Source organism: Haliaeetus leucocephalus, unplaced genomic scaffold, assembly GCF_000737465.1.
Source record: "Haliaeetus leucocephalus isolate CR32 unplaced genomic scaffold, Haliaeetus_leucocephalus-4.0 Scaffold13, whole genome shotgun sequence".
Taxonomy (NCBI): Eukaryota; Metazoa; Chordata; class Aves; order Accipitriformes; family Accipitridae; genus Haliaeetus; species Haliaeetus leucocephalus.
Genome location: NW_010972449.1, coordinates 2,105,514 through 2,131,319, shown reverse-complemented (window position 1 = coordinate 2,131,319; position 25,806 = coordinate 2,105,514). Strand labels below are relative to the sequence as shown.

Below are 25,806 nucleotides of genomic sequence, written 5' to 3'. Positions count from 1 at the left end.
CTTATCATCTAGCTTGTCAAAGTTTAAGGATAGTAGTGATTGGCAAGTACTCTGGGAGATTCATAGCCTTTCCAGTATGTGCCTAGTTCCTTTCCTTGTCTCATGACAACAGAAGAACCATTGATACCCTTGTGGTGTAAAGTGTGAAGGATTATGTTGTTTTGTAACTTGTCTCTTTCTGTCTTCTCAGGTGACACATTATTACAGGGCATGGACCTGCTGCCAATGCTAATCCAGACAGTAGAAAAAGCAGCATCTCAAAGTACTCAGGTTCCCATGGTAACTGAAGGAGTTGCTGCAGCTTTGTTGATCTGCAGGATGTCTGTAATTGAGGGACAAACTGGTAAGGTCACAAAACATCTAGTAGAATCCAATACAAACAGGTTCCGAGGCTTAACACTTTTCCTTGACAGTGTGCATGAGGTACTGTTCCTTAATCTTTGTGTTGTATCTGCAGAGAGAATCATTGACATTTTGTAAACCAGGGAAAGATTTATTCCCATCTCTCTCTGTTATGTCAGTGAAGGATTCTTGCTCTTCTGTGGCTTTGCAAATTCCAGCTTCCATTCATTTAGGGCAATATTCCTCTTTATTCTGACAGAAGACGTTCACCCAGATCTGACATGCTAGGACCTGACTGATGCATTAAAAGTATTACTTGCTTGTTATTTGGGTAGTATTTTTACAAACCATCTTTGGAAAGCATGAGGACTGGAATTTGGTCTTCCATTAGAAGATATTACAAGAACTGTCTGAGTTCATACATCTGCTAAGATATAAAATCCAGGTGTGTTCTGTCTATCAAAAGCAACACACCACTTTCCTCCTTTCCTTCATTTTTAGGAAGGCTTGTCCTATCAAAGGTTAAGGTGAAACAGTCTTTTTACATTTCACCAGTGTAAGTCAGAGAAATATATTTTTGTCAGCAGGTGTTTTTTTGGGCACGCTTATAGTTCTGAATGAGAGGTGTGAGAGGCTTTACAACTGAAGACAAGTAAAGCTAGAAGTAACTTGAGTCAGGAGAATTCTACTGTATTTTATGGACACTGGTGAGTTCGCACTTAATTTGAAACATCCTTGATAGACATCTATTCTTTTCCTGTCAGAGTCTAAGCTGAGTGGTTTCTGGCAGCTGATTCTGGATGAGAAAAAGCAGATTTTTACATCTGAGAAGTTCTTGCAGTCTGCGTCAGAGGAAGGTAAATTGTCAGTTATTGTGTGTCCGGTTGCTGTTTAACTCTATTACTTAGTACTTATAAGAGCTAATGTTGCTGTTGGCTCTGTTCTGTGGTCCTTGGAGGATCCAGTTTCAGATTAAAATGAACAGCGTACTCTTTCAGAAGTACATCTAGACTAGTTGTAGTCTAAGGTTGACAATGAATTAATTTAATTTGTAATGAACCTGAGTTATCAAACATTTATAATTCCAAATTTGTGTAGTCTATAAAAGTCTTTCCAATACAAAATGCATCTATGTGGTGTCCCAGTTTGTAAGTAAATAGTTGCAGTCAATCTAAGGGATGTGGAGAAGCCTAAAATTAAGTATAAGATGGGAAAAAGTAAAATAAGGCTGGAGAAGAAAACACGTAGGTGAAAATCTTAAGATATGTGGGGGAAGAGCAATAACAGATAGGAAATCAATTGGGTTACAAATTAGTGTCCCTATGCTCTGTTTTGTTCTCTTGTGCTTAAAGATTAGTTGAAAAAAAAATTAATGGAATATGCCCAACAGAAAACATTACTGACTAGATTTTAAATGGAAAGTTTTGAAAATTAGTTCATGAATCGTTTCTCTGAAATGAATTCATTTATCTTTTGTACAAAGCTTTGAAGAGGTAAAGTTTTCTAAATAGGAAATAACATTGTTTCTCCTTTGCTTCCTGTAATCCCTGTTTCCTGAAGGCAATATGTATATCCATTCGTTTTCTCTCCCAAGTCTGCAAATATCCTGAAACAATGTGATGGAAAATTTTGTATTGCTTTCTTAAGATGTTAGATCCAAAACCTAATGCTGAAAGTAAATAGTGTCATGATTTGTTATTGGTTATTTAAGCAAAAATATCCAGCTGACATGCTTAACATCCACAAACTCTCTGATGGCTTGAATGTCGACAGTCCCCTGTACCACACTTAATACAGGTTATAACCCACCCCATGTTTCAGGGCTTTCTGCTCCTGCTTTTATGATATGGTTGAACACTGATGTACAAACCAAAGGGCCTAGTCAGAGTTGAAGCTCAGAAGATGGTATGAGGTAAAATACCAAGGCTACTATTCAAATAGCATTATGCACTTGTGGATGAATTCAGTATACATTTTATTGTCACTGAAGACATTTCAGCAGGGTGCAGGAATTAACAGTATTGATGCAGCGAGCATGGTATTTATCGTTTGGTTTGCTCTGTTGACTTAGACAAAAATAGGTCACACATAGTGGTCAGGAAAATTCTGCTGGGATCCAGCTAACAACATTTTTATGAAATCATGGTTCTGTTTCCAATCTTGGCAGATCTGAGTTGGGTTTGTCTCTGGCTTCACTGAGGAGATTATGTGGAGGCTTAGTTTGGGTAGCTATTTTAATGTGTCCAGCTTGCTGTTTGTTTGTTTTCAGGTAGAAAAATCTGCTTCTTATGAATTCTCATGCTATTTTAAATATTTGTCTCTTCCCACAGCAATGTGTACAGTACTGCAGCTGACAGAGCGCCTTCTCTTGGATCATGCACAACGGCTGCCTGAAAGTAAAGTTCAGTACGTAGAGTACACTTGCTGCTACCAATCTGTGTCTGATCCCTGAATGTTAATGCAGGCAGTGGAGTGGGTGGCCTTGGGACTTTGCACAAAGTGTTGAACTATTTGTGCTTTTGTGTCCAGTTAGATTGCAGAGCTGCCTCCCTTGCTAAACCTGTTTATTTCTCCGTTTTCAGGCAGTATCACCGTGCCCTTGTTGCAGTACTGCTGAGTCGGACCTGGCATGTTCGAAGACAGGCCCATCAAACAGTTAAGAAGCTCTTGTCATCTCTGGGAGGGTACAAACTGGCCTACGGGCTCTTGGAGGAGCTGAAAGTGGTTCTCAGTTCTCATAAGGTGAGTAGTCAAGAAGCCTAGTCTCTGCCTAGGCAGTTGTTTGTATACTGCCAGTCACCTCCCTACCCTAGATTTGCTGTTAGTATTGACATACAGCATGGTATGAAGATGATTCGGTTCCAGATGATCTCCTAGAATGCCACTTGTTACTAGATTACTGCATACTACTGTATCCGTGTCTGCAGTGTGCCTAGTCTTCCCTATATACACAGAAGACATATTATTCAAAATTATCTGAGGAGGAAGCTGCAGTTTTCTGTGTCCTTCTTTTATTTTAATCCAAATTTAATCCCTGCTGGAAGACCAAGTGCTTTGTTCCTTTCTTGGTATCCTAGTTCTTTGGCCCTGGATTATAGCTCAGGCTGCCTATTTAAAACAAGTGTAATGTAAATACTTTAGTAGCAACTATTCTAAAAAATAAAAACAAAATAAAAAAAGGAAACAATGAGTGCTATATTATTGGGCATGATGCCAAGCCAGCACCATCAAGTTGTATAATAGATTAAGTTGCAATAAGTAGGTACCAAGGCTGGGACTTTGTAAATAGTCTTCCCATGTTGCAGATACCACCTGAATAAAGTATTTTTGAAAAGATACTGGGTAAAATTAGACTGCGGAAGTTGGGCATACTGTTCCCAGCCAGCTGGTTCAACCTTTTGCAGTCCTCTCCGCCAAAAATGATTGTTTTAGTTTTATTTTACCCCAGCTTGCCAAATCTAGTATAGTCTTCCATTCTTAGTCTTTCTATCACTGTCACTTCTGTGCTTCGGTTCCACTGTTATCCTTTATCCCTTCTTTCCTTTGAAAACTTCAGGTTGTTGGTACTGACAGAGGGAGCTGATTGTTGGTATTCAGTATGGTGTTACTGTGGGGTCATGTGCTTGGGGCTCAGGAAGGCTTGGTGTGATGTGTTAATGACAAGTTGTCCACTCAGGTTCTGCCTCATGAGGTCCTGGTGACCGAGTCAGGAGAGCTGTCGGAGCTAGGAAAGACATACGTTCCTCCCCGTGTCCTTCACGAGGCACTCTGTGTCATCTCAAGTGTGGCAGGGCTTGATGTGGATTCCTTTGAGCCAGAAAAGCTGGCACTGGAGATGCTGCTTGTGAGCCATCATCCATCTGTAGGTAAGTGAAGGGATAAGACCACTCTCATGGCCAATGTATGGGATTTTTATTTTACCTTTTTGTTTCATTGTATTAGCAGTCTGCTTCATATTTATTGTGATCATTTATTCTTCTTGCTAGTGGCAGTGCAGCCAGGTCTTTGGCCAACCCTCCTCATCAAGATGAAGATAGATCCCAAAGACTTCATTACCAAACACCTGAATGACATATTACCCAGGATCACTGCCTACACTCCGGAGAACCAGGTGATAAACTTCTGCTTTCCTTGTGTTAGTTTTGGGAGATATTTTGGAACAGGAGAGTTTTCTGGAGGAGTTAAGTACTAACTGGTCTGTAAGGAATGAGATCTGTCTAAAAGGTGGGGAAAAGGCAGGTTCAGAGAGAATGTCTCTGGTGAGAAGGCGCTAGGATTTAAGGGGGAAAGAATGTGTACCAGCAACCGAGTAGAATTTTAGATAAGATTCAAGTACCCACTGAACAAGAAATTAGGAGTTGGAACATAATGTGGGCTGCCTCAACAGGGCATACTTTTTTGAGACAATTTCAAGGAATACTGATAATAATGTTTTTTTCCTTTTTTTTCTTGATAGTCATCTATGAATGCAGTGGGATCTCTCTCTCTGCTCTCACCTGGTAGAGTGCTCCCACAGCTCATCAGCACTATCTCAGCATCAATGGAGAATCCAGCTCTGTGCCAGGTTACTCGAGAAGAATTTGCCATCATGAAGACACCAGAGGGAGAACTGTATGACAAATCTATAATACAGAGGTAAGACTTCATAATTTCTTTTCTCTGTGCACCTGGGGTTTGATTGCTTCTGGCATCTAGCCAGAAGGGTGAGGGTGGTTTGTCAGATGCTCTTTCTGGACGGGCGTTCCCAGATTTATGCGCCTGGATCTTAGTCCAGAGCAGTGCTGATTCTCTTCTCTACTTTTCCTTCTCAGTGCTCAACAGGATAGTATGAAAAAGGCTAACATGAAGAGGGAGAACAAAGCTTATTCCTTCAAGGAACAAATCATTGAGCTGGAACTGAAGGAGGTGAGTTGATGGGAACAGGAAAGCCAGGCTGGTCAGTACCTTCACTGCTGTCTCATCTGTTCTGTTACATGGCTTCTGGCATATGTGTGTACACTGTTGGGAAAGATTCTCTGAACTTTGAATACCTAAGTATTGTCTTCTCTTATATTTATATGTATCGTTTTTTTTTCTCTTACATCTGTATTTGTATCAATTTATGTGGTATTCTACTTGTTTGTGAGTACGCTTACTAGTTGGTAGTACCTGTTTTTTCTCTTCATCTCTTATTCAGTATATCTTGTGTAACTTTTTCAGTAGGGGTTGTTAAACAGGTGCTTCCATCTTGTTGACAGCCAGCAGTTCTGTTCAGTCTGGCCAGAGCAATGGGTGTAGGTGGGGGGCAAAAATCTGGTGAAAGGAAGAGAATGTACCAGGTTGACTGGAGCATTCTTTTACTAAAGGTTGACTTCTGTTTGCTCTGGGGAGGATGGCATGCCCATCTGCTGTAGAAGGGACTGCACAACTCTTTTTAATGATATCATATAATTTGTGACCAATTTAAATGTGGGAGAAACTGATGTTGTGCTGCTAGTGGGACACTACAGTGTTGTTAACCTGCTGATTTCCATTTTGTGTCTTCGCTTAAGAGTGATATGCTTGGAAGAATATTTTGATACTGTTTTAAAAGTAAATTGCAAAAAAACCCAATGTGTCCAACTTTCTTCTCTACCTAATTGAGGGGATGGTGTTAGTAGCTCCTGGTTTAATAAAGTCCATGGCACTCTACTGCAGGAAATAAAGAAGAAGAAAGGAATAAAGGATGAGGTGCAACTGACTAGCAAGCAGAAGGAGCTGATGCATGCACAGCTGGAAAGGGAGTCTCAGATAAGAAAACGGCTGAAGGAGGTAAGTTTTGATGGTCTTTTTTGCCAACTCTGCAGCTACCATGACCCAAGTCATTTTGATAAAAGGAAAATGGAGTAGCATAGAGGATAGTTGGTAATAATGTATTTGTTTCTTTCATTAGAAATTTGATCTTACAACTTGATTTTTTCCTGATGGAGGTTTTTTATGGTAATCTTTTGAATTGTTTCTCTTACAGCTTGATAATGAGCTGGAAACAGCTTTAGGACTCCTGGACACTGTTATAAAGAGAAAGCCTCCTGGTCTAACTCAGTACATCCCTGGTCTCATCAGTTCCTTCTTGCCACTTTTTCGATCGCCTTTGGCTGCTCCAAGGATTAAGGAACCTTTTCTTTCCTTAGCTTCATGTGTCATGCCGGCTCGACTGAAAACCTTTGGTTGGTATTTGCAGTTGCTATTTAAGGGCAGGGTGCATTATTTTTATGGCAGGGAGGTGAAAGTTCTTGCTTTTACAAGCTGTGGATCATGACCATGTACCACAGAAAGCCAAGAGGAAAAAACACCCTGGAACAGTGCTTAGGGAGATGACAGCGATGTCCCAGAGATCCTACTGCTGGATAGGACTGGGTCCAAAGACAAGGAGTTGTCTAGTCATTGCAACTACCTCTCAGTAGCAGTTGGTCGCAATGGGTCTGTCTCCCCTGTGCAGAGTTTGGAGGATGCAAGTGTAACTCGCACATGTAACTGTTGTAAAGAAAGCTGTCCTGTATAAGCCTCGGGGCTGTGCTTCCTTCTCTGTGCCTGTTTTGCAGTAGCCTGGGTTGTTGCCCACAGCTTTGTTATAATTCTTGGGTCTCTGTTCCTGGGGAATTTTTCTCTCAAGAAATGTTTGGCTTTAGTCCTCTCATGGAGTCTTTATTCTTTCATACTAGGTACTTTAGTGAGCCATGTGACCTTGCGCCTGATGAAACCAGAATGTGAGTTGGATGAATCCTGGTGTCAAGAAGAACTGCCTACTGCTCTGAACAGAGTTGTTAGCTTGCTGCATGCCCATACCATTCCTAGCCGAACAGGCAAGGGAGAGCCAGGTAAAAAGTATTGTAGATACCTCTGACCCTCCCCGTGCCCCTCTAACTCTGTGAGCTGTTTTAGTTTTGATGATTTGTATAATGTTTTATAGGTGAGACTTCACTTGGGTTTTTTTGTTTTTTTTTTTTAAATAAGTTAAGTCTTCATAGATATGAAAAACCTTAAGGGTTTTTTGTGATGGTAGTAGTAGAAATGATGTTACAAGTACAGTAAGTGTAGAAATGAAATAACAGTATTTTTTCCTAAAAGGGTTTATACAGAAATAATAGTAGTGAAACTGAGGCTTATCTTTGCCAAGGACCGTTCCTACCTTTCAACACCACTTAGCATAAGTGATTCAGTGAGACTTAAGTAGAAAGACAAAATAATTGCTTGTTATCTGTGATCTCAGCAGTGAAGTGCCTGTGGCCTCTGCTTGTTTGCTATGTAGTGCTGCAGTTCATGAATATTTTATTCTGGCACAGTTGTAGAAGAAGCAGTTCTTTCCCCTTCTGTAATATGAAGGCAAGCGCCAGTGTTTTTATTGTGCGAGAATATGATCTGGGCCAAAATGAACCTTTTTTCCTTGAATTTTTTTTTTTCTTTTTTCTTTTGTTTGTTTTCACTGGGTTAGTTTTAATCTAGATTACTTCCAGAATCTGCTTCATGATGGGGTGAGCAAATACTTCTACCACTACATTGAAGATAATAGTACAGAAGCGGGAGGATAGGTTTGCTTCTTTTGAGGCAGGGATGGCTTAGGCTCTCTTAAAGCATCTGGTATACTGTAGTGATGGAGGTGGTTCATCCAGGCTTTGGAGCTGTTCATCATCTAGCTCAATCAAAAGCTACTGTGGTAGAGGGTTTATAATTTTTTAAAGGAAATGTAGGATTCCGTTTGGTCCCTTACCCCATTAGTTCAGTTCTTCTCTTACTGTTCTGTTGCCAGTCAGATCCACAATTGTGTGACTGTGGCGCACGTAATCTTCACAGCTGAGTAGCAGCAATTCACCATGTTGAGCACCACTTGCTGAACATCTCAGTGATGTCAGTGTCTCCGCTATGCAATTTATTTCCATAGTAAGAGCAAGTTCATTAACATTTGAATCCATTTGCAGGCTTATTTCCAGAAAGTAGTGGAAGTATTTCCAATCCTTCAAGATTTCCTACAGTGCTTAATTAAATGAGTGTCTGATTTTTTTTTTTTTTCACTGCTGCAAGAGAAAGGAAGTAGGTTCCATAGCACTTTGTTGGACAAGCCATGTTGTATTCCCAAATGATTTTTCCTCACTTTCAAAGTTCTTTGGAGTGTAGTCTTGCAATATTATTTAGTAGAGGTTAGTTTCTTAGGTTACCATGAGATCTAAGAGAGAACATACCTCTTTATAATGTGGATGATAAAATTTATCATTCATTGCTGAAATGCCAAGATATATCTTATAACCTTTTTCGTGTTGGTCAATACCGGCTACTGTGTTAATAGAACATTTATCTTCTCAGATAAAGCTTTGTTCCTCCTGCTGCGTATAGAGAGGACAGTTGCTTAAGCCTAAAAATATCTGGCCAATAATTAAAAAAAAAAGAGGAAAAAAGCGTAAAAGCAAACAGATATTGAGCAAACAGAGAGAAAAATCCCACACCAGAAATGGAGGGGGTTTTACCTAAGCTATTCATGTTAAATAGTTAGGAGCTCACAGTGTGTTTGGTATTTTAAGATTTCTCCCTTGAACTACTTTTGCAGTGTCTGTGCCCTACATAAGCTGACTAATACTGCAGTATTGTATCTGCAGTGCTCTTTATCTGCATCTTAGAAATTTAAAATCTGGCGTTCACTGACAGCACATATAGGATGTAGAAAGTAAACGTTTTCCCTAGACATCTAATACTTGAATTTTAACTGGACTGACTGGAGGACTGGAAGGAGCATTTGTTATGTCCCATAGCCAAGCCCCTGTGAGAAAGAAGGAACAGAATTTTTAACAATGGGAATCCAAAAGTTTTAATCTTTTTTAAGGGGCGAGGGGAGTTGAGACTTGCACCAGGATTAGAGGAACCTCATTCCCAAGAATCCAGCTGAAGACTGGAATGACAGGTTAGCTAGGTTGGTAGGAAGCGTTTAAGGGGAATGTAGCTGGCAAACTGGCCTCTACTTTGGGACAAATTAACTTTAAAAGTGAATCAGTTAAATTGTATCAGATCCCTGTTTGGATCCTCCTGCTCAGAAGTAAAATGATCACAATTTTTTTGTAGTTTAATTAATTAATAATTCTCAGTGTACACACAAACTTAATGTACTTTAAGGAATAGATTTTATTTCAACTTTGGTTGTGTGATGGATTTGATTTTGTGTCCTGTCCCCTGCTGTCCGCAAGTATTTCCAGGATAGACAAAACCTCAGTTTTGCCTGTCTACCTTAATCCATTGAATTATTTCAATTTCATTTGCAGTGTATTTTGACGTTGTTGAAGCACTTGAAGTAATTTGGAATCCTAATGTGACTTTAATTAAAGCCAGCTCATTGGTGTTGCAAGCAACAACAACATTAGGTAGAATCATAGAATCATTTAGGTTGGAAAAAAACTTAAGATCATCAAGTACAACTGTTAACCTAACACTGAAATGCCAGATGTCACTGTTGGAACCATACTGTTGCTGCCATTAAGTGGCAAAAGTGGTAGAGGCTAAACAGCAGGCTGGCTGTGTGCACTGCTTTGAACAGGCTAAGCATTGTCTGTGTGAGTTAAGTCCAGATATACATGACACGGTGTCTTTTAGACTGGGTGTTTCTAGGGGCATAGAAGTACTTAGGTCACTTAGCATGTTTGTACATAAGGCTGAAGCCAGCCATATCCATGATGAGCTACCAAGGTGTGCATTTTATACCAGTCAATATTACAAAACAAAGACATGAGAGGATCAGCTATGCACACAGGGTTGTTTTTCCTTTTCGCAGGTGCTGCCCCATTATCAGCTCCAGCATTTTCCTTAGTCTTTCCTCTCCTGAAGACGGTTATGACTGACACATCCCATGACAGTGAAGACAAGGAGGAGTTCCTGGTCAAGATTCTGCAGATCCTTACGGTCCATGCTCAGCTGAGATCATCAGCAAATGGCCAGGCTTTGCTGGTGGATGAGGTAAGTGAGAGCTGTGGGGATCAGATGACGTCGTTCAACAGTTGTTCAGATGAGGCATGGGATAAAACAGCTAACGTGTAAACTGGACAAAGCAGGTTAATTGTACAATTTGGAGTTAACAATGTAAGATTGTTTTCTGTCACAGGTTTTGGTTACCTGTCCAGCCCTAGGTTTTGACTGTGATTTTTATAAGGAGTGTCATACACACACAAGGTACTTTGGAGTCACAGGACATAAGGCTTTTTCTCCTCCCTCCGCCTTTTCTCCCCCCAATCTTTCAGAATGGCCCAGAGTTGCTGCCTCGGAGGGACATGCTGGTTCTGCTGACCCGGGTGATAGGAACGGGTTCACCACGGTTACAGGTGAGTCCTCAGCTTCATAACCACAGTCAGGATTCTGCCTAAGTTTCATCAGCATCTAAATGAGGGAAATACACCCACTTGCTTTCAATCTCTGAGGCTGGTGGTTGATACATTACCAATTTTCTCCTGTGTTCATGGTATTCTTGGAATAATATGTCTGCATCTTTTTTTCTTGTGGGTTTTATTGCACCAGACAATACTCTTCAGTCTTCCACAGGTGACATTTTATTCCTTCTCTAAGGCCTTGCTCTGTCAGAGAAGTTTAGCAGTCGCTCCCCCAAGTGTGTTCTGAGGGGTGAGATGGCAGAAAGGTCAATAATAACAAAAAGGCAAACAGTTGGACTGAACTTGTCAGTTCTTGTTCTTGTCACTGTTGTCTGAGAATTTCTTCGCTTGTGATAGCACTCAACCCCCACCCTGCGCTTGCTTTGAGAGAAGTCAGTGGTGGAATCTCTAATACTTCCTCACGGCATTTTAGGTTTTGGCTTCCAATGCGCTGACCACCCTGTGCACGAGCAGCAGTGGGGAGGATGGCTGTGCCTATGCAGAACAGGAGGAGATCGATGTGTTACTTCAGGCCCTGCAATCTCCATGCATGAATGTTCGAGATGCAGCTCTCAGGGTAGGTGGGAATCATTCAGGGTCACACTGAATTCCTTAGTATTTGGGGAGGTGAATCTTCTCTAACACTGATGAAGAGAGGCGTCAGCTGTGATGCCAGTCTTTGGGCAGTGTGTCTGCAGGAGGAGGCAGTAGCTACTGAACAATAATGCTCTAAGTAATGCTCTTTGTGCTAGATTTATCTTGCAAAAAGGAGTACTCTGGGTCTATCCACACCTTTTTTTTGTTAAAACAGGTGTAATTATGACAAACTTAACACCTTATAATTGCATAGAGCTTAGTCTTAAAGAGAGAAGCTGTCAAAAAATTCCTATGTCTGTATTGGGCCCAGTGTTTTTGGAAAGCTTGAGGTTTAGTCACTTCTGAGAACATAGAAAGAAAGAAAGAAAGACCAAGGGTCCTTGGTTTTCTTTGCCGTGAAACAAATTTCAGCTTAGCTTACCTGAGCTGGCTTCTCTGTACTTAGAAGCAGAAAAGACTGTAGTCACCAGAGCACAACCTCGTGCCTAGTTGCCTCTCTGCAACCTGCCCATGGAGCACTATCCTTGAGTTTCACCATCTCACCTATTAGCGTCAGAAAGACCTTGATCTGCATGGGCAGTGTGCTGCACAAGGAAGCATGAATTTTGACACTTCCAACCACTGAGAGCTTGACTTGGCAATGGTTTTAAGTGTTTTAAAGTATCTGTTTCTAAAATCAGATCCTTGCACTGATTCTCCTGTAAACTAATTCAGGGACTGATGGAGCTACAAATGGTTCTACCAACCCCAGACAGTGATGAAAAGAATGGACTGAATCTGTTGCGTCGCCTTTGGGTAGTAAAGTTTGATGTGGAGGATGAGATTCAGAAGTTGGCGGAGAGGTAGGAGTTCTTCCTGGCTGATTGGATTGTAAGGGGACCTCTCTTCTCACCTCGTGGAGCTCCACTGGCAGGGGCTTTGCCTCCCTCAGGCAGAGGGCAGCTTTAGGTTACCCTGATATTTGCATGTAGCAGTGGCTTCTCTTGCTGAAGCGTGATCTGTCACCTCTTTGTGTGCGCTGCAGGTTGTGGGAATCCATGGGTCTGGAGCTGCAGCCTGACCTCTGTTCTTTGCTGATCAAAGATGTCATCTACCATGAAGAGGCAGTGCGACAAGCAGGTGCTGAAGCTCTTTCCAGAGCTGTAGCTCAGTATCGAAACCAAGCAGCAGAGGTCATGAATAAACTTACAGAGATTTACCAGGAGAAGCTCTACGTAAGTACTCTTGTCCTAAGGGGTTGACAGGCACAAGCTTGTGCTATATTTTATATTTTTTATTAATCACTTTTCATTTTGTCTGTCTTGAGGGTGTGCATGAAGCCTACTGTTGCTGTGTGTTTGCTTATCACAGACTTTAATGTCTTGGTCCTGAAGTTACCAGACAGTAATGGCACTGTTGCGCAGGTGTAAGGTGTGCCTTAGGTGATACAGGAAGACCGTGGCAGAGCAGGGGCTGGAATCTAAGTCTTTTGGGGCTCCAGCTAGCTCTCTGCTTGTTTTTTACCATGCTCTTCTGCTAGTGGTATCATAACCTCTGTGTAGTATTTTAGAAATGGCATTGCAGGTATGGCTGACAGTATTCTCTGCACGCGTGTCCTTGGAAAAGGCGTTCTGATGAATTTTTTTTCTCCTTGCAGAGGCCACCTCCAGTTTTGGATGCTTTGGGACGAGTGATATCTGAATCACCGCCTGACCAGTGGGAAGCAAGGTACAGTCATCTTCAGATTGATCTCATCACTTCCTGTGCATCCAAATGAGATATTCCAGACTGTTATTCAGAAGTTCAGGCAGTGGAGAAATAAGGGAATGTTAAAGGAACAAAATATATGCAGTTGTACTCACTTGCTGGTTTCATGCTTCCTTCTGGTAGAGAATATTTGTGCCCCTCAAGCAGGCTGGGCAGGCCAAACTGAAATGCTCTCAGTTCCATCAAAATATTGGGTGCTATCTTCCCTATGTCCTTCTGATAAGAGCAGAGTCTTTCCTTCTCAGACTGTCTGATTTTTGTCTTGTCTTACTGTATTCCCACCTCTGTATGAGCAATTGATTGTTTCAAGAGCAGCAGTGGCGAGCTTTAATGAACTGGACAAAATCCAGTTTGGATAATTACTTTTTGTCTACTTGTATGCCCTATACAGGTTTAATTGGAGATCATCTTGTTCGCTACCTGTCTTAAGTTAATCTGTTCTTTAGTGCTGATGTACCTTGTTGTAAAGCTGCTGTATTTCAGCAGTAGATAAAGTGATCCCGATGTCTGTTGGCCCAAGTATCCCTAATGCTTAATCAGGATAAAAGGCATTACAAGGCTGAAAGATTGTTGTCCTTTTGGGAACCTGCAGCATGGGGTTTTGTAATGAAATGCACGTAGGTTGGACACTCTGAAGCTCTTTGGTTTCATAGTGGTTCTCTCTCTCAATGTCTGTAATGTACTACTGATAGCAAATGTGATTGTGACCTCAAGCAAATTCTGCCAAAAGTCAGTAAGCTCACAAGTTCACCATCTTTACAGGTGTGGCATAGCTTTGGCCCTCAACAAGCTCTCACAGCATCTGGACAGTTCTCAGGTGAAGCCCCTCTTTCAGTTTTTTGTACCGGATGCCCTGAATGATCGCAGTCCTGAAGTCAGGAAGTGCATGTTAGATGCAGCTCTTTCAACGCTCAACACTCATGGCAAAGTAAGTCTGAACACTTCTCTCTAGCAGTGGAAAAAAGTGGGATGAAAATGTAGGTACTGTGTTGGAGCCCATAGATTTTTGTAATTTTTTTTTTTTCTTAGAGGTTGCTGTTACTTGTAATAGTTAAAAAACTTCCATGTAGTAGGAATCTTTGTGTGTTTGGAGTTGTTCTGTTGGTGACTAGTTTTGACTAAGAGTGTAGTTTTTCCACATCATTGCAATAAAAAAGAAATAGTGCTGAATTAACTGGAGTTAAAATGGTGTAAAACTAGAGTAATAGAAGTAAAATCAGACCACAGATCTTTTAGCTGTGGGAAGGTGAGTTTCCCCTTTCAGGCCTCATGCAAAGCAAAACATGAAAGCTTGTTGATCGTTGGCTTAATTAAACTGAAAACAGTTGAAGTAATTCAGAGAATTGAGGACCACCCTTGTCACTGCTAGCCCTTCTCCAGCAGTGTTAGATGGGGGAGGTCTGCAAGATGTAAATTGCTCAGCTTCTGATTTCCTCATATGTGCAAGTCACCTCTTCTGGACAGGCCTCTGCATTCCTGTTAAGCCCAAGACAATTGGAGTATTTTCATATTATTCATTCTTTCCTTCTGTTTCTTAGAAAAGCAGGGTGAAGTTTGTTTTAGCTTTCTGTTCTCCCTTTGCAAACAGAGCAAGCAAAAGAGCAGGGACTGCTGTTTAAGCTAGCAGTCTTGCCTAGTAGCATGCATCACGTCTGGCAGAACATCATGCTGGCAGGTTTGGGGGGATCTAATTTTTAAGAGCTCCTCTCTAGCAGGAAATATTTGTTGCCTGTCGGGTTGGCACAAGGTTTTATGTGATGTGACACATTAAATGAACTGTAAATACAGTGTGATTGTTCAGTTTGTTGGCTCAGAGAAGAGCAAACAAGTCCACTGAGCATAGCAAATCTCATTCTGAGTGGACTCTAGTGGCAAGTTCTGTGGTTTTGTTTTTCAGGACAATGTTAACTCTCTCTTGCCAGTGTTTGAAGAATTCCTGAAAAATGCTCCTAATGATGCCAGTTATGACGCTGTCAGGCAAAGCGTGGTCATTCTGATGGGTTCACTGGCAAAGCATCTGGACAAGAGTGACCCTAAAGTGAAACCAATTGTTGGCAAACTGATAGCAGCCTTGTCCACACCATCTCAGCAGGTAGGTGCCTTCTTGGAGGAGTTCTCAGGTTTCATGCAGAGGCAGGTTAACACTATGATACTTTTGGGGATGTCAGATGAAAAATGGCTCTGGTGACAGAAAGCTGTCATTGTGGGTGCAGTCTAGGGGGAAGTTATGTTAGTGATGAATATTTTATGATCTGATAGCTGGTGGATTGTTTTACAGGTTCAAGAGTCAGTGGCAAGCTGTTTACCACCTCTGGTGCCTGCAATTAAGGATGATGCAGGAGGAATGATACAGAAGCTAATGCAGCTGCTTTTAGAGTCTGATAAGTATGCTGAGCGCAAAGGTGCAGCTTATGGGCTGGCAGGCCTGGTGAAAGGCCTTGGCATCCTCTCTCTCAAGCAGCAGGAGATGATGACCACGCTGACCGATGCTATCCAGGACAAGAAGAACTTTCGTCGGCGTGAGGGTAAGGGACAAAAGCTTTTACCTCCAAATATCTAGTATTTCTCTTGTACCTACTACCATTGCAGTCAGATCAAATGATACCTGAACTCCTGTGCTTGGTTTATCTACATTTATTTTACTAAGGTTTGCAGAGAAAGAAATGGGAGGTGTCTGTCACGAGGCCATTGATTGTGTGTAGTGTCCTAAAACTGCTCTATTTGCATTGTGGTGCAAGAAGGGTTTCTGGTCCTAGACAATATGCACGCGCTCCTCCCTCCTGTTTTCAAAGGCAGGTGTTGCTAGGGAGGCTCCTGCTCTCCGTGAGACGGTACATATTCGGCCCCAGCTGGTCCAGAAGGGGTTCTCGCAGCCTAGTTGTTCCTTTTGCTGCTGGAGATTTCCCGTCCTTATTTCTGATTACCTAAGCTAGGACTCAGAGGGCTGTTATGCTTTTAATGCTACTGGGCTTCTTGTCCTTTCTGACACCGGAAATCCCCACCGCAGCGCTAGCCACAAGTGCAAGAAGGCAAGAAACTTTCAGCTGTGAGATTTGAGTGCTTTTGGAGAAATTCTACAGATATTTGGCAAATTTTATCTTCTCTTACCATCCCCTTTAAATGAAGTTGTGTTTTCTTCTGACCATCCTTTTTGTTTCTTTAGGGGCTCTGTTTGCCTTCGAGATGCTCTGCAGCATGCTTGGAAAGCTCTTTGAGCCCTATGTGGTTCATGTGCTGCCTCACTTGCTGCTTTGTTTTGGAGATGGGAACCAGTACGTGCGAGAGGTAAGATGCCTTATATTTCTGAGAACATAGGGTGTTAAGAGAAAACCGAGATGAAATGGATATGAATGCTCTTTGTAACTAGGCAAATTGAGAAGGTGACCTATCCCTTGAGACACTACTAATAACAATTTGATCTTCTTAATAACTTAAAGCATCTTATTTCATTGGCCATTAATTGGGAGCTGCATCATTGTACTAAGACACTATTTTACATGAAGGCTTTGTTCCCATTGAGTCTCTGAAGAGGGAAAAAACATGCGTTGTGACACAGCTTGTAAATATTCTTTTCTCCTTGGAGGCTGCAGATGACTGTGCCAAAGCTGTGATGAGCAACTTGAGTACTCATGGAGTGAAGCTGGTTTTGCCATCACTTCTTGCAGCACTAGAAGAGGAATCTTGGAGAACTAAAGCTGGTATGGACCAATATCTGACTGACATGATTGAGAGTAACCCACAGTTCCCTTTGCTGTCAGTCCCCTTGTTTATTCCTTCATCCCTGCGGATGGCTGTGATAGTTTATTGTCTCTTAAGGGACTGTGGAACTTACAGCTTTAGAGATACAAATGAGTTCCCTGACACATTTGAGCAACTTTTTTCCCCCAGCAGATTCAAGGGACACTTTTTTTACTCCCTGTCTCTCTAGAAATACTCCAGAAGCTGGAATTTTCCTCTCCGCCTGGTACACAAAAAAAACCCAACCCAACATTTGTGTTCTCCAACTGGTAGATTTGAGTTTGAAGTAAATGTGATCATCTCCTCATATCTCTTCTTAATGCTGTGTATTGTTTTGTCTTTTTTTTTTTCTTTGTTTTTTTTGTACAGGATCAGTGGAACTGCTGGGGGCTATGGCGTACTGTGCTCCCAAACAGCTCTCTTCCTGCTTACCCAATATTGTGCCAAAACTTACTGAAGTGCTCACAGATTCTCATGTGAAGGTGCAGAATGCAGGTCAGCAAGCTCTCAGGCAGATTGGGTCTGTCATCAGGAATCCAGAGATCCTGGGTAAGAACTGTCTGCATCTCTAATGTCCTGACACGACCATGGTTTATAATAGCAAGGCTTGTGTTCACAACATTTCGGATTAAATCCAAACTTCTATAGAAATGAAACTACTCCTAGAAAAGTATAACATGAAAGCTTAACAGCAGCTGTTTGCTTCAAGGCTTTTTGAATGTTCCTATCCCTTTTGTCATCTAATGTTAATAGGGTTTCCTCTGTTCCTATGCTGCTAGTTGTTGTAGAAGGATCTAAAACATCCCATGAGAGAACACCAGCTTACCCTGACATGCATTTTTGTTTTATGTACAAATGAAGTCTTTTCTCTTCTTTTTAAAAATGTTCAGCAATCGCTCCAGTTCTGTTGGATGCTCTCACTGACCCCTCCAGGAAAACCCAGAAGTGCCTGCAGACTCTACTGGATACCAAATTTGTCCATTTCATTGATGCTCCATCCTTAGCACTGATCATGCCAATTGTTCAGAGAGCTTTTCAAGATCGTTCCACAGACACCAGGAAAATGGCTGCCCAGATCATAGGGAACATGTACTCCCTGACGGATCAGAAGGTACAGCACTAAAAACGCTCTCTGACTGTATGCTGTGTTTACTGTGTTGGAGATAACAGAGCAAGCACTAGAGAGAATTTATTTGGTTTTGGGATTTTGCTGTTAAGGTAGACAATATTAGAATCCACACAGCTTCTTTAATTAAATGTATGTAAATGAACAGATAATGTCCATAAGCACCTGAAAATTGTCACTGTCTTTAACACTGTCAGCTTTGTACTTTGGTCATCTAGTTATTACTAGATTTATTCCTGCAAAAAGGTCTTGTAATTTTTACCATATAAGAAATGCCTTAACAAACAAACAGGCAAAACCAGTACCAGTGAAACACAGATCAGCTGCTTACAAGTGGATCCAGGGTTTGTTTGAAAAGTATTTGTAGAACTTCACTGTAGGCTAAAGATCTGTGTTTAATTTTTGTGCTGATAATCTCTACCTTTAAACCTTGTGTAAATGTTAAGAGTGTTGGATTTTCTTTAGATACAAAGTGCTGGGTTGTAGGTGAGCATCAAAAAGGTTTTGAGTGGTCTGCATGGAACTGGTGTTGTGTCTTGGACCTACAGAACAATTCAGTGGGCTTATTTGCAGGATTGTGAAAGCAACTGATTAAACTCTCAGGATGTTATGGATGATTGCTAATAATAAGGGCCTGAATGCCCTTTATATGAAGGTGACTTAGGTTTCTTTCTCATTTTGAATCTAGTTCTTACTCTTTGGGCTCTTTGTTTCAGGATCTGGCTCCTTACCTACCCAGTGTGACTCCTGGACTGAAGGCATCTCTCTTGGATCCTGTACCTGAAGTAAGTCTTTTGTACAAATACGGTTTGTCTTTCAGTGCATTAGGTTAGACTTTGTCCTGATCTTCTGTAGAACTGTAATCAGACACATCTGTCTCAGTAACTTTGACTGCAAATCTCTGTTCCTCTTGTCTGTTAGGTGCGTACAGTGTCTGCAAAGGCACTGGGAGCCATGGTGAAGGGTATGGGAGAATCGTGCTTTGAGGATTTGTTGCCGTGGCTGATGGAGACACTGACATATGAGCAGAGCTCAGTGGATCGATCTGGTGCTGCTCAAGGTGAGGACAGCTAATGTCTGAATACTGAGCTCAGACTTTCTCCTATTAAATCAGATTAGCTTGTTCTTTCTTGTGTTTATCAGCTATGTTACCTGCTTTTTTTCCCAGGTCTGGCTGAAGTTATGGCTGGTTTGGGGGTAGAAAAGCTGGAGAAACTTATGCCAGAGATTGTAGCTACTGCCAGTAAAGTGGATATTGCTCCACATGTACGAGATGGTTATATCATGATGTTCAACTACCTGCCAATTACCTTTGGAGACAAGTTCACTCCATATGTTGGTCCCATCATTCCTTGTATCCTTAAGGTATGTAGCAGAGGCCTGAAGGGTTTTATTTATTAGAGGATAAAAAGAAGCCTCCAGACTATTTTAAGCATCATTTCCAGTAATTGTGGGACATGCAGAGGCTTGTCCAGCATTGCTGAATTATAGAAAAAAATAATGTAAAAGAATTTAAATTACAAATTATTTCTTCTTCCACGTTATTTGCTTGCTGTCTTTTGTTTGTAGTCACTAGTAATTTCTCGAAATCACCTTTGAGCATTCACAACTCTATAGTTCATTTACTTTTCATGTTTGAGAGAAAACATAATTTTGTTTTCCTCCTGTTAGTTTTGTATATTGTGCTGAAAAAAACAGCTTTCACAGACATTTTTCTGCCTCTGTTCAGGCACTGGCAGATGAGAATGAGTTTGTGCGGGACACTGCCCTACGCGCTGGCCAGAGAATCATAAGTATGTATGCTGAGACTGCCATTGCACTTCTGCTGCCACAGCTTGAGGATGGCCTGTTTGATGACTTGTGGAGGATAAGGTAAGGGATAACCGTCTTATCCACAGACATTGCTCTTCCATGGTTGAAAAACCGGTGTGATTTAGACTATATGTTGCTCTTCAAGGAAATGCAGAGACCTCCTGGGAAGGAAAAACAAGTGTGTCTTTTTGCTTGTTGATTTGAATATGATGCCTTATAGCACTGAGTCTGCAAAGCCCTGCCAGCAGTGGATCAGGTTTCCTGGTACCTACAAAGCATTCCTACTAGGTTATTAATTGTGGTAGTGACTCTGAAACGCACTTCCGAGGCAGTTGATGTGGCAATATTTAGCTGTCATATATTGTTTTTCATTTTTCAAAATGCTGAGTAAGTTATTGTTCTCCTGTGTATGGAAATGTGCAGTGGAGCACTCACAGCTAATAGCAATTGCTCAAAAATTAGTTGTACTAAAAGGCTTGTGTCAGGTGAGTGCTGATGAGTGCACATATCCCAGGTTAATGTCTTTTGGGTTAAGACATACTGGCAATGTCTTGTTCCTTTTTAGAGTCCAGGCTATTCCCTGATTCATTGCTTTGATACGGGAATTCTCTCAGCCCCTTCCAGTTTGGAATCATTCCTTCCCTTTCTCTTTAGCATGCTTCTCAGTTGTGTAGGCAGATGGATCTCACATACCAGCCCATGCAGCATTTCAGTGCTGACCTAGCTCTTTGCCTTGCATTTTGCTCACATCTGTATTTGACACACTGTCATATTTGGACTGGTACTGCCTGCATACCCTGTTTGTAACACTTGACTTGCTCCTGTTGCCAGGTTTAGCTCAGTTCAGCTCCTTGGAGATCTTCTATTCCATATCTCAGGAGTCACTGGCAAAATGACCACAGAAACTGCCTCAGAGGATGACAATTTTGGAACAGCCCAGTCAAACAAGGTAAAGCTGTTCTTGTCTGTTGTGCCTATTTTTTTTTTTTTTAAATCAGCATGGAAAGCCTGCTGGGAAGACATATTGAATAATCATGTATTTTGTTCTTTTTGTAAGTTTGAGGAGTGAATTATACAATTTTGTGATACTTCTTTTCAGGCTATTATTAATGCTCTTGGTGTGGAGAGGAGGAACAGGGTGCTGGCAGGGCTGTACATGGGCCGCTCTGACACCCAGCTGGTCGTGCGTCAAGCCTCCTTACATGTCTGGAAGATTGTAGTCTCAAACACTCCTCGCACACTGCGTGAAATTTTGCCAACCCTCTTTGGGCTTCTGCTGAAATTCTTGGCCAGTACTTGTGCAGATAAGCGAACGGTGAGAAATCGCGTAATGCCTTCCTGTTACTGCAGGTGACTGTATAAACTAACTTCTGAAGAACACAGGATAATTCTTTTCTATAAATCACTCTAAAGCTGTCATTAATTTAACTGTTCTGAGTAGTATGTCTGAGTTCTCTCTTTGCTGAAGGCAACTGTGATGACAGTAAAACAGTACAGTACAAACAGTACAGTACAGTACAAAACAGATGACAGTAAGAAAAAAAAGGTTATTTATACTAGTAGTGTTTCCATTCCTACTACTCTGTCTATACTGTGAACAGTAGTTTATGGTCAAAAGTTAACATTTGCTCACAGTTCACCTTCTTAAGTTTTATAAAACAGGAAAATAGTTAATTGATACATTTTTGGGGACAGGTTGCAGCACGGACATTAGGAGACCTTGTCCGAAAGTTAGGAGAGAAGATCCTTCCTGAAATCATTCCTATTCTGGAAGATGGACTGAGGTCAGACAAGAGTGATGAGAGGCAAGGAGTCTGCATTGGGTTGAGTGAGATAATGAAGTCTACCAGCAGGGATGCGGTAAGTTATATGTGGAGGGTGAAATCTCCAGTTTCCTAGATATATATGTTATGATGCAGGTATTGCAGTTGAGACAGAATAATACAGCTGGTGCTGGGCTTGTTTTATGGACTGAATTCAGGGCTTATAACTAACAGGAGTTGCTGTTCAGGCAAATGTATGCATTTGTTTCTGTCAGTAAATTAAAACATTGCACAGTTCTGACTTTTATGAGATAAAATAATAGAAATCATCCACTAGGTAGCCTTAGAGCACTGCACATATTTGTGTTGATTAATCCTGGTTTTCTTCCAACATATTTCAAGCAAACAGCAATTTAGTTTCAGTTGTGCAAATTCTGCGTTCTTAGATACTTTACTGAGACGCATGTGTCTGTTGTGCTTTAGGTATTCTGTAATTTCATCTCTACATCTTTAGGTACTGCTTTTCTCCGAGTCCCTAGTTCCTACAGTGAGAAAAGCACTCTGTGACCCTCTGGAAGAAGTCCGAGAGGCTGCAGCTAAAACATTTGAACAGTTGCACTCAACAATTGGACATCAAGCTCTTGAAGATATCCTGCCATTTTTGCTGAAGCAGCTGGTAAGCATTGCTCAACATTAGTCAACAACTTGATTAGTGATGTTGTGGGACAGGTTTTGAATAATTAGTTTAAAGGAGAAGCAGGATTGTAGTGGCAAACCTTCCAGGAAATGGCAGCTCTATTTTGTCTCCTCCATGGAGTCATCCTAGCCATGGCTAAAGCACAAGCCTAAGAATTGCTACATCTGGCTCTGCTAGGGAATTGCCGTTGTCACCTGCTTAAGTTGTTTGGCCACCACTCCTGATACAGAATATCTTTCTGATGTGACAGAAGAGCTTGGTTTGGGTTTTTGCTGTATAATAGGGAGAGCATTTTTGGATAGGACTTGTGTGTTGGTTATACGATCATGTGGTAAATTGTCACTTGAAACAGGGTTTAGCTTGGCATGTCACAAATCTTCTCTCAGGTTTGTAACTTTCTCTTTCCCTGTAGGATAATGAAGAGACATCTGACTTTGCTGTGGATGGTCTTAAACAAGTTATGGCTGTCAAGAGCCGAGTGGTGCTGCCTTATTTGGTGCCAAAGGTACAGTTGGAAAGAAATTTTTAACTTCAGAACTGTGCTTTTTCCTCTGCTTGCTGCCAGTTTTCTTTAGACTGCTATGCCAAAAGGAAGAGCATAGTTTGAAATTTTCTTCTGATTTTATGCTCAAAACATTGTCATTTGGGTTGTGATGCATTTTATACTTAGAAATTTTTCATGTTGTAGATGAATTGAGAGTCCTTCTGAAAAAACTTTCTGCTTGTCTTGGTTTTTTTTGTGGTTTTTTTTAGCTGACTACTCCCCCTGTGAACACCCGTGTGCTAGCTTTCCTCTCATCAGTGGCAGGGGATGCTCTGACACGGCATTTGAGTGTCATCCTGCCTGCTATGATGTCTGCACTGAAAGAGAAGCTGGGGACCAGTGAAGAGCAGTTGGCAAGTAGCACAGCTCAGCTCTTTGTTATGACAGGTTGCCTGAAGATAGAGCTTTGGGTTTACTTCCCAGCACAGAATCTGTGTTCTCTAGATTCACAGATTGCATGTTTTAATTCAGTCCATTAGCTTCTTCAGGATGAGTCTTTTTGCCTGGTGGCATATTGTGAGTCGAAAAACGTATGCTTTCCAAATCTATTTGTATCCATATAAAGTCTCTTTGGCCTGCAACAAGATACAATTCTCAGTTTACTTATTCTTGGAAAACTGCCAGAGCATCTAGTTAACTTTGTATTTATTCTTGGTATAGAAGGATGAGAGATTAAAGGGCTGAAGGGAGGAAATCTCCTGTTTTGCATGCAGCAGTCCTCCTTTACTGCTTTCTGAAACATCTGGTATTTGGACTCCAGAGAATGTCCTGGAGTTGTGATTGCAGATAGATATGTACATAAGTTAGTGAATCAGGAATGTTAGTGACAGAGTCCTGTTGTCTGTCTCCTGTAGATGCCCATTAGCTCAGCTTCTAGCCCCAAGTCCGCCTGGAGATCTCTAATGTACCCACAGATGTGCTTGTAATTAGTATTATGACGCACAGCATTAAACTACCTAAATCAAAAAAATGTTATCTGACAAGACCCACATGCTCTGATGAGTGACTCAGATGGGGGAGACTGAGCTACTCTAATTTTTGTAAATTAGCCCTTCCACAGCTGGAGAGTGACCTGTGCAGCAATCAGGTTAGCAGAGTTTGGTCACTTGTTAAATTTTGAGAGTTGGTTATACACCTATCTCTGCTCCAGGACTGAATCGAGCCTTTAGTGGTGATGTGACCAGCTACTTAATGAGAAACGATTAGCAAGTGGGATATGCTGTAGTATTTCTCTAAGACATAATGCTGTGGATAATATGGAGAAACCCGGGGCTAAATCTGCCTTTGTTCTATTTGAGAGTTAATGTAAAGTTAATTTGGACTCTTTAGGAGATGGCAAACTGCCAGTCTGTAATCCTGTCTGTGGAAGATGATGCTGGACAAAGAATTATAACTGAAGATCTACTAGAAGCTACCCGCAGCCCTGAGCTGGGAATGAGACAGGCAGCAGCTGTCATTCTGAATATCTACTGCTCCAAGACAAAAGCAGACTACACTGGTCATCTCAAGAGCTTGGTTTCAGGCTTGATACGTTTATTTAACGATACCAACCCTGTAGTTCTGAATGAAAGCTGGGATGCACTTAATTCCATCACCAAGGTGAGAAGCAGCTTAAAAAGGTTACGGTGGTAATGCCTGGCAAGGAGGAAATGGGGATAGCTGGTAAAATACTGCCTAAATTGAACCTTCGGTTTTGATTGTAAACTACATTTACATTTGCAAGTGCTGCAAAGATTTGAGAGTTGTAAGATGAGCTTGACTTCAGCTTTGTGAGCAAGGAGGCAGGAAACAGGTGTCTTCTCTTGACACACCTGAGAAGAATTCACAAAGAATAGCTGGTTGCCATGTTGTCTCAACTTTGTGTTACCCCTCTGTCCCTCAGAAATTAGATGCTGGGAACCAGCTTGCTCTCATTGAGGACCTGCACAAGGATATCCGGATTGTAGGGAATGAGGCCAAAGGCGAGCATGTGCCAGGATTCTGTATTCCGAAGAAGGTAAAGTATCAGAATGAGCGTGGATTTGTCACAGCCATAATGCCCACCTTTTGGGGGAACTGATTGATATGACTTTACAGCTATTAGAAGCAGTGTCTATTTGGGCATTCCAAACCTGTATGTTGGAGAGACTTTTTGTAGGTTACTGCTGCTCTTGAGTTACCCTACAGAAGACTCATCTTGTAACAAGATCTTTGACAGTTCTGTTATGCATGTAAGTCATGGTCGCTGGCTGCTTTTTGTGGGGGAGTAAAGCTGGACTTCTGTGCCAAATTTCTCTGGTTTATAAATTCCCTGAGCCGCCACCACTTTTCTCATAGCAACTGGCTTAGTAAGCGTAGATGCGTGAAATCAAACCAAATAAAAGTAGATCTGTAAATGTGGAAGCAGGCAGCTGAAGGTCAACAGGAAATTGAGAGAAACTCTCCACATTTGTGCATCTGGTGTATAACAGGAGCAAAAAATAAGATACATATTTTTTTGCATCTTAGCTTCTAAGCTTTCTTATCCAATTTTCATGACAGGGGGTGACTTCCATACTCCTGGTGCTGCGGGAAGGTGTTTTAACTGGTAATCCAGAGCAGAAGGAGGAGGCAGCAAAGGCCTTAGGGCTGGTTATTAAGCTGACTTCTGCTGAAGCTCTTAAACCATCTGTGGTGAGCATTACTGGGCCACTTATTCGGATCTTGGGAGATCGGTTCAGCTGGAACGTCAAGGTGGCTCTGCTTGAAACGTTAAGCCTTCTTTTAGCTAAGGTAAGATTCAAAGTAATTGACCGTGGTTTGTGAACATTTTCCATGGTAACCTTCAGAACTATCTCTTGCTGTTCATGTAAATACAGCTAGGATGTCTGCTGGTGTGGATTTGATATTTAGGAATGGCAATGTAACTGGATGGTATTCTTCTGGCAGCTTCTGGCCTACCAAAAAAGCCCCCAGTACTTGAATCACTGGGCTTCTTAGAAATATTGCTAAATGCTGATCCCACTTGCAAGTGATTAAAAACTACCATGTAATTAATCTCTCCTGTGTCCACCATTTTAATGAATTGTTAAGTCCAAAGATGATCATCTTGCATATCTATGAGC

At 41.5% G+C, this 25,806-nt stretch overlaps 1 protein-coding gene across 1 annotated transcript in view; it reads left to right on the top strand.

Annotated features, from left to right (window-relative positions):
- Nucleotides 1-25,806, top strand: part of GCN1L1 (GCN1 general control of amino-acid synthesis 1-like 1 (yeast)) — a 37,670-nt gene that overhangs the window by 3,942 nt on the left and 7,922 nt on the right. Inside the window, exons 8-44 of the mRNA XM_010574543.1 lie at nt 191-343; nt 1,107-1,199; nt 2,673-2,748; nt 2,925-3,084; nt 4,019-4,208; nt 4,329-4,453; nt 4,799-4,977; nt 5,154-5,247; nt 6,019-6,132; nt 6,329-6,527; nt 7,023-7,178; nt 10,112-10,293; nt 10,575-10,655; nt 11,134-11,277; nt 12,012-12,139; nt 12,322-12,511; nt 12,934-13,004; nt 13,806-13,971; nt 14,941-15,135; nt 15,322-15,568; nt 16,207-16,328; nt 16,627-16,741; nt 17,151-17,330; nt 17,672-17,892; nt 18,624-18,692; nt 18,829-18,967; nt 19,076-19,272; nt 19,637-19,779; nt 20,551-20,668; nt 20,819-21,034; nt 21,415-21,579; nt 21,997-22,158; nt 22,592-22,684; nt 22,933-23,076; nt 24,053-24,322; nt 24,606-24,719; nt 25,244-25,474. Coding sequence (XP_010572845.1) covers nt 191-343; nt 1,107-1,199; nt 2,673-2,748; nt 2,925-3,084; nt 4,019-4,208; nt 4,329-4,453; nt 4,799-4,977; nt 5,154-5,247; nt 6,019-6,132; nt 6,329-6,527; nt 7,023-7,178; nt 10,112-10,293; nt 10,575-10,655; nt 11,134-11,277; nt 12,012-12,139; nt 12,322-12,511; nt 12,934-13,004; nt 13,806-13,971; nt 14,941-15,135; nt 15,322-15,568; nt 16,207-16,328; nt 16,627-16,741; nt 17,151-17,330; nt 17,672-17,892; nt 18,624-18,692; nt 18,829-18,967; nt 19,076-19,272; nt 19,637-19,779; nt 20,551-20,668; nt 20,819-21,034; nt 21,415-21,579; nt 21,997-22,158; nt 22,592-22,684; nt 22,933-23,076; nt 24,053-24,322; nt 24,606-24,719; nt 25,244-25,474 — 5,642 coding nt within the window. The remainder of the gene's footprint in view (nt 1-190; nt 344-1,106; nt 1,200-2,672; nt 2,749-2,924; nt 3,085-4,018; nt 4,209-4,328; nt 4,454-4,798; nt 4,978-5,153; nt 5,248-6,018; nt 6,133-6,328; nt 6,528-7,022; nt 7,179-10,111; nt 10,294-10,574; nt 10,656-11,133; nt 11,278-12,011; nt 12,140-12,321; nt 12,512-12,933; nt 13,005-13,805; nt 13,972-14,940; nt 15,136-15,321; nt 15,569-16,206; nt 16,329-16,626; nt 16,742-17,150; nt 17,331-17,671; nt 17,893-18,623; nt 18,693-18,828; nt 18,968-19,075; nt 19,273-19,636; nt 19,780-20,550; nt 20,669-20,818; nt 21,035-21,414; nt 21,580-21,996; nt 22,159-22,591; nt 22,685-22,932; nt 23,077-24,052; nt 24,323-24,605; nt 24,720-25,243; nt 25,475-25,806) is intronic.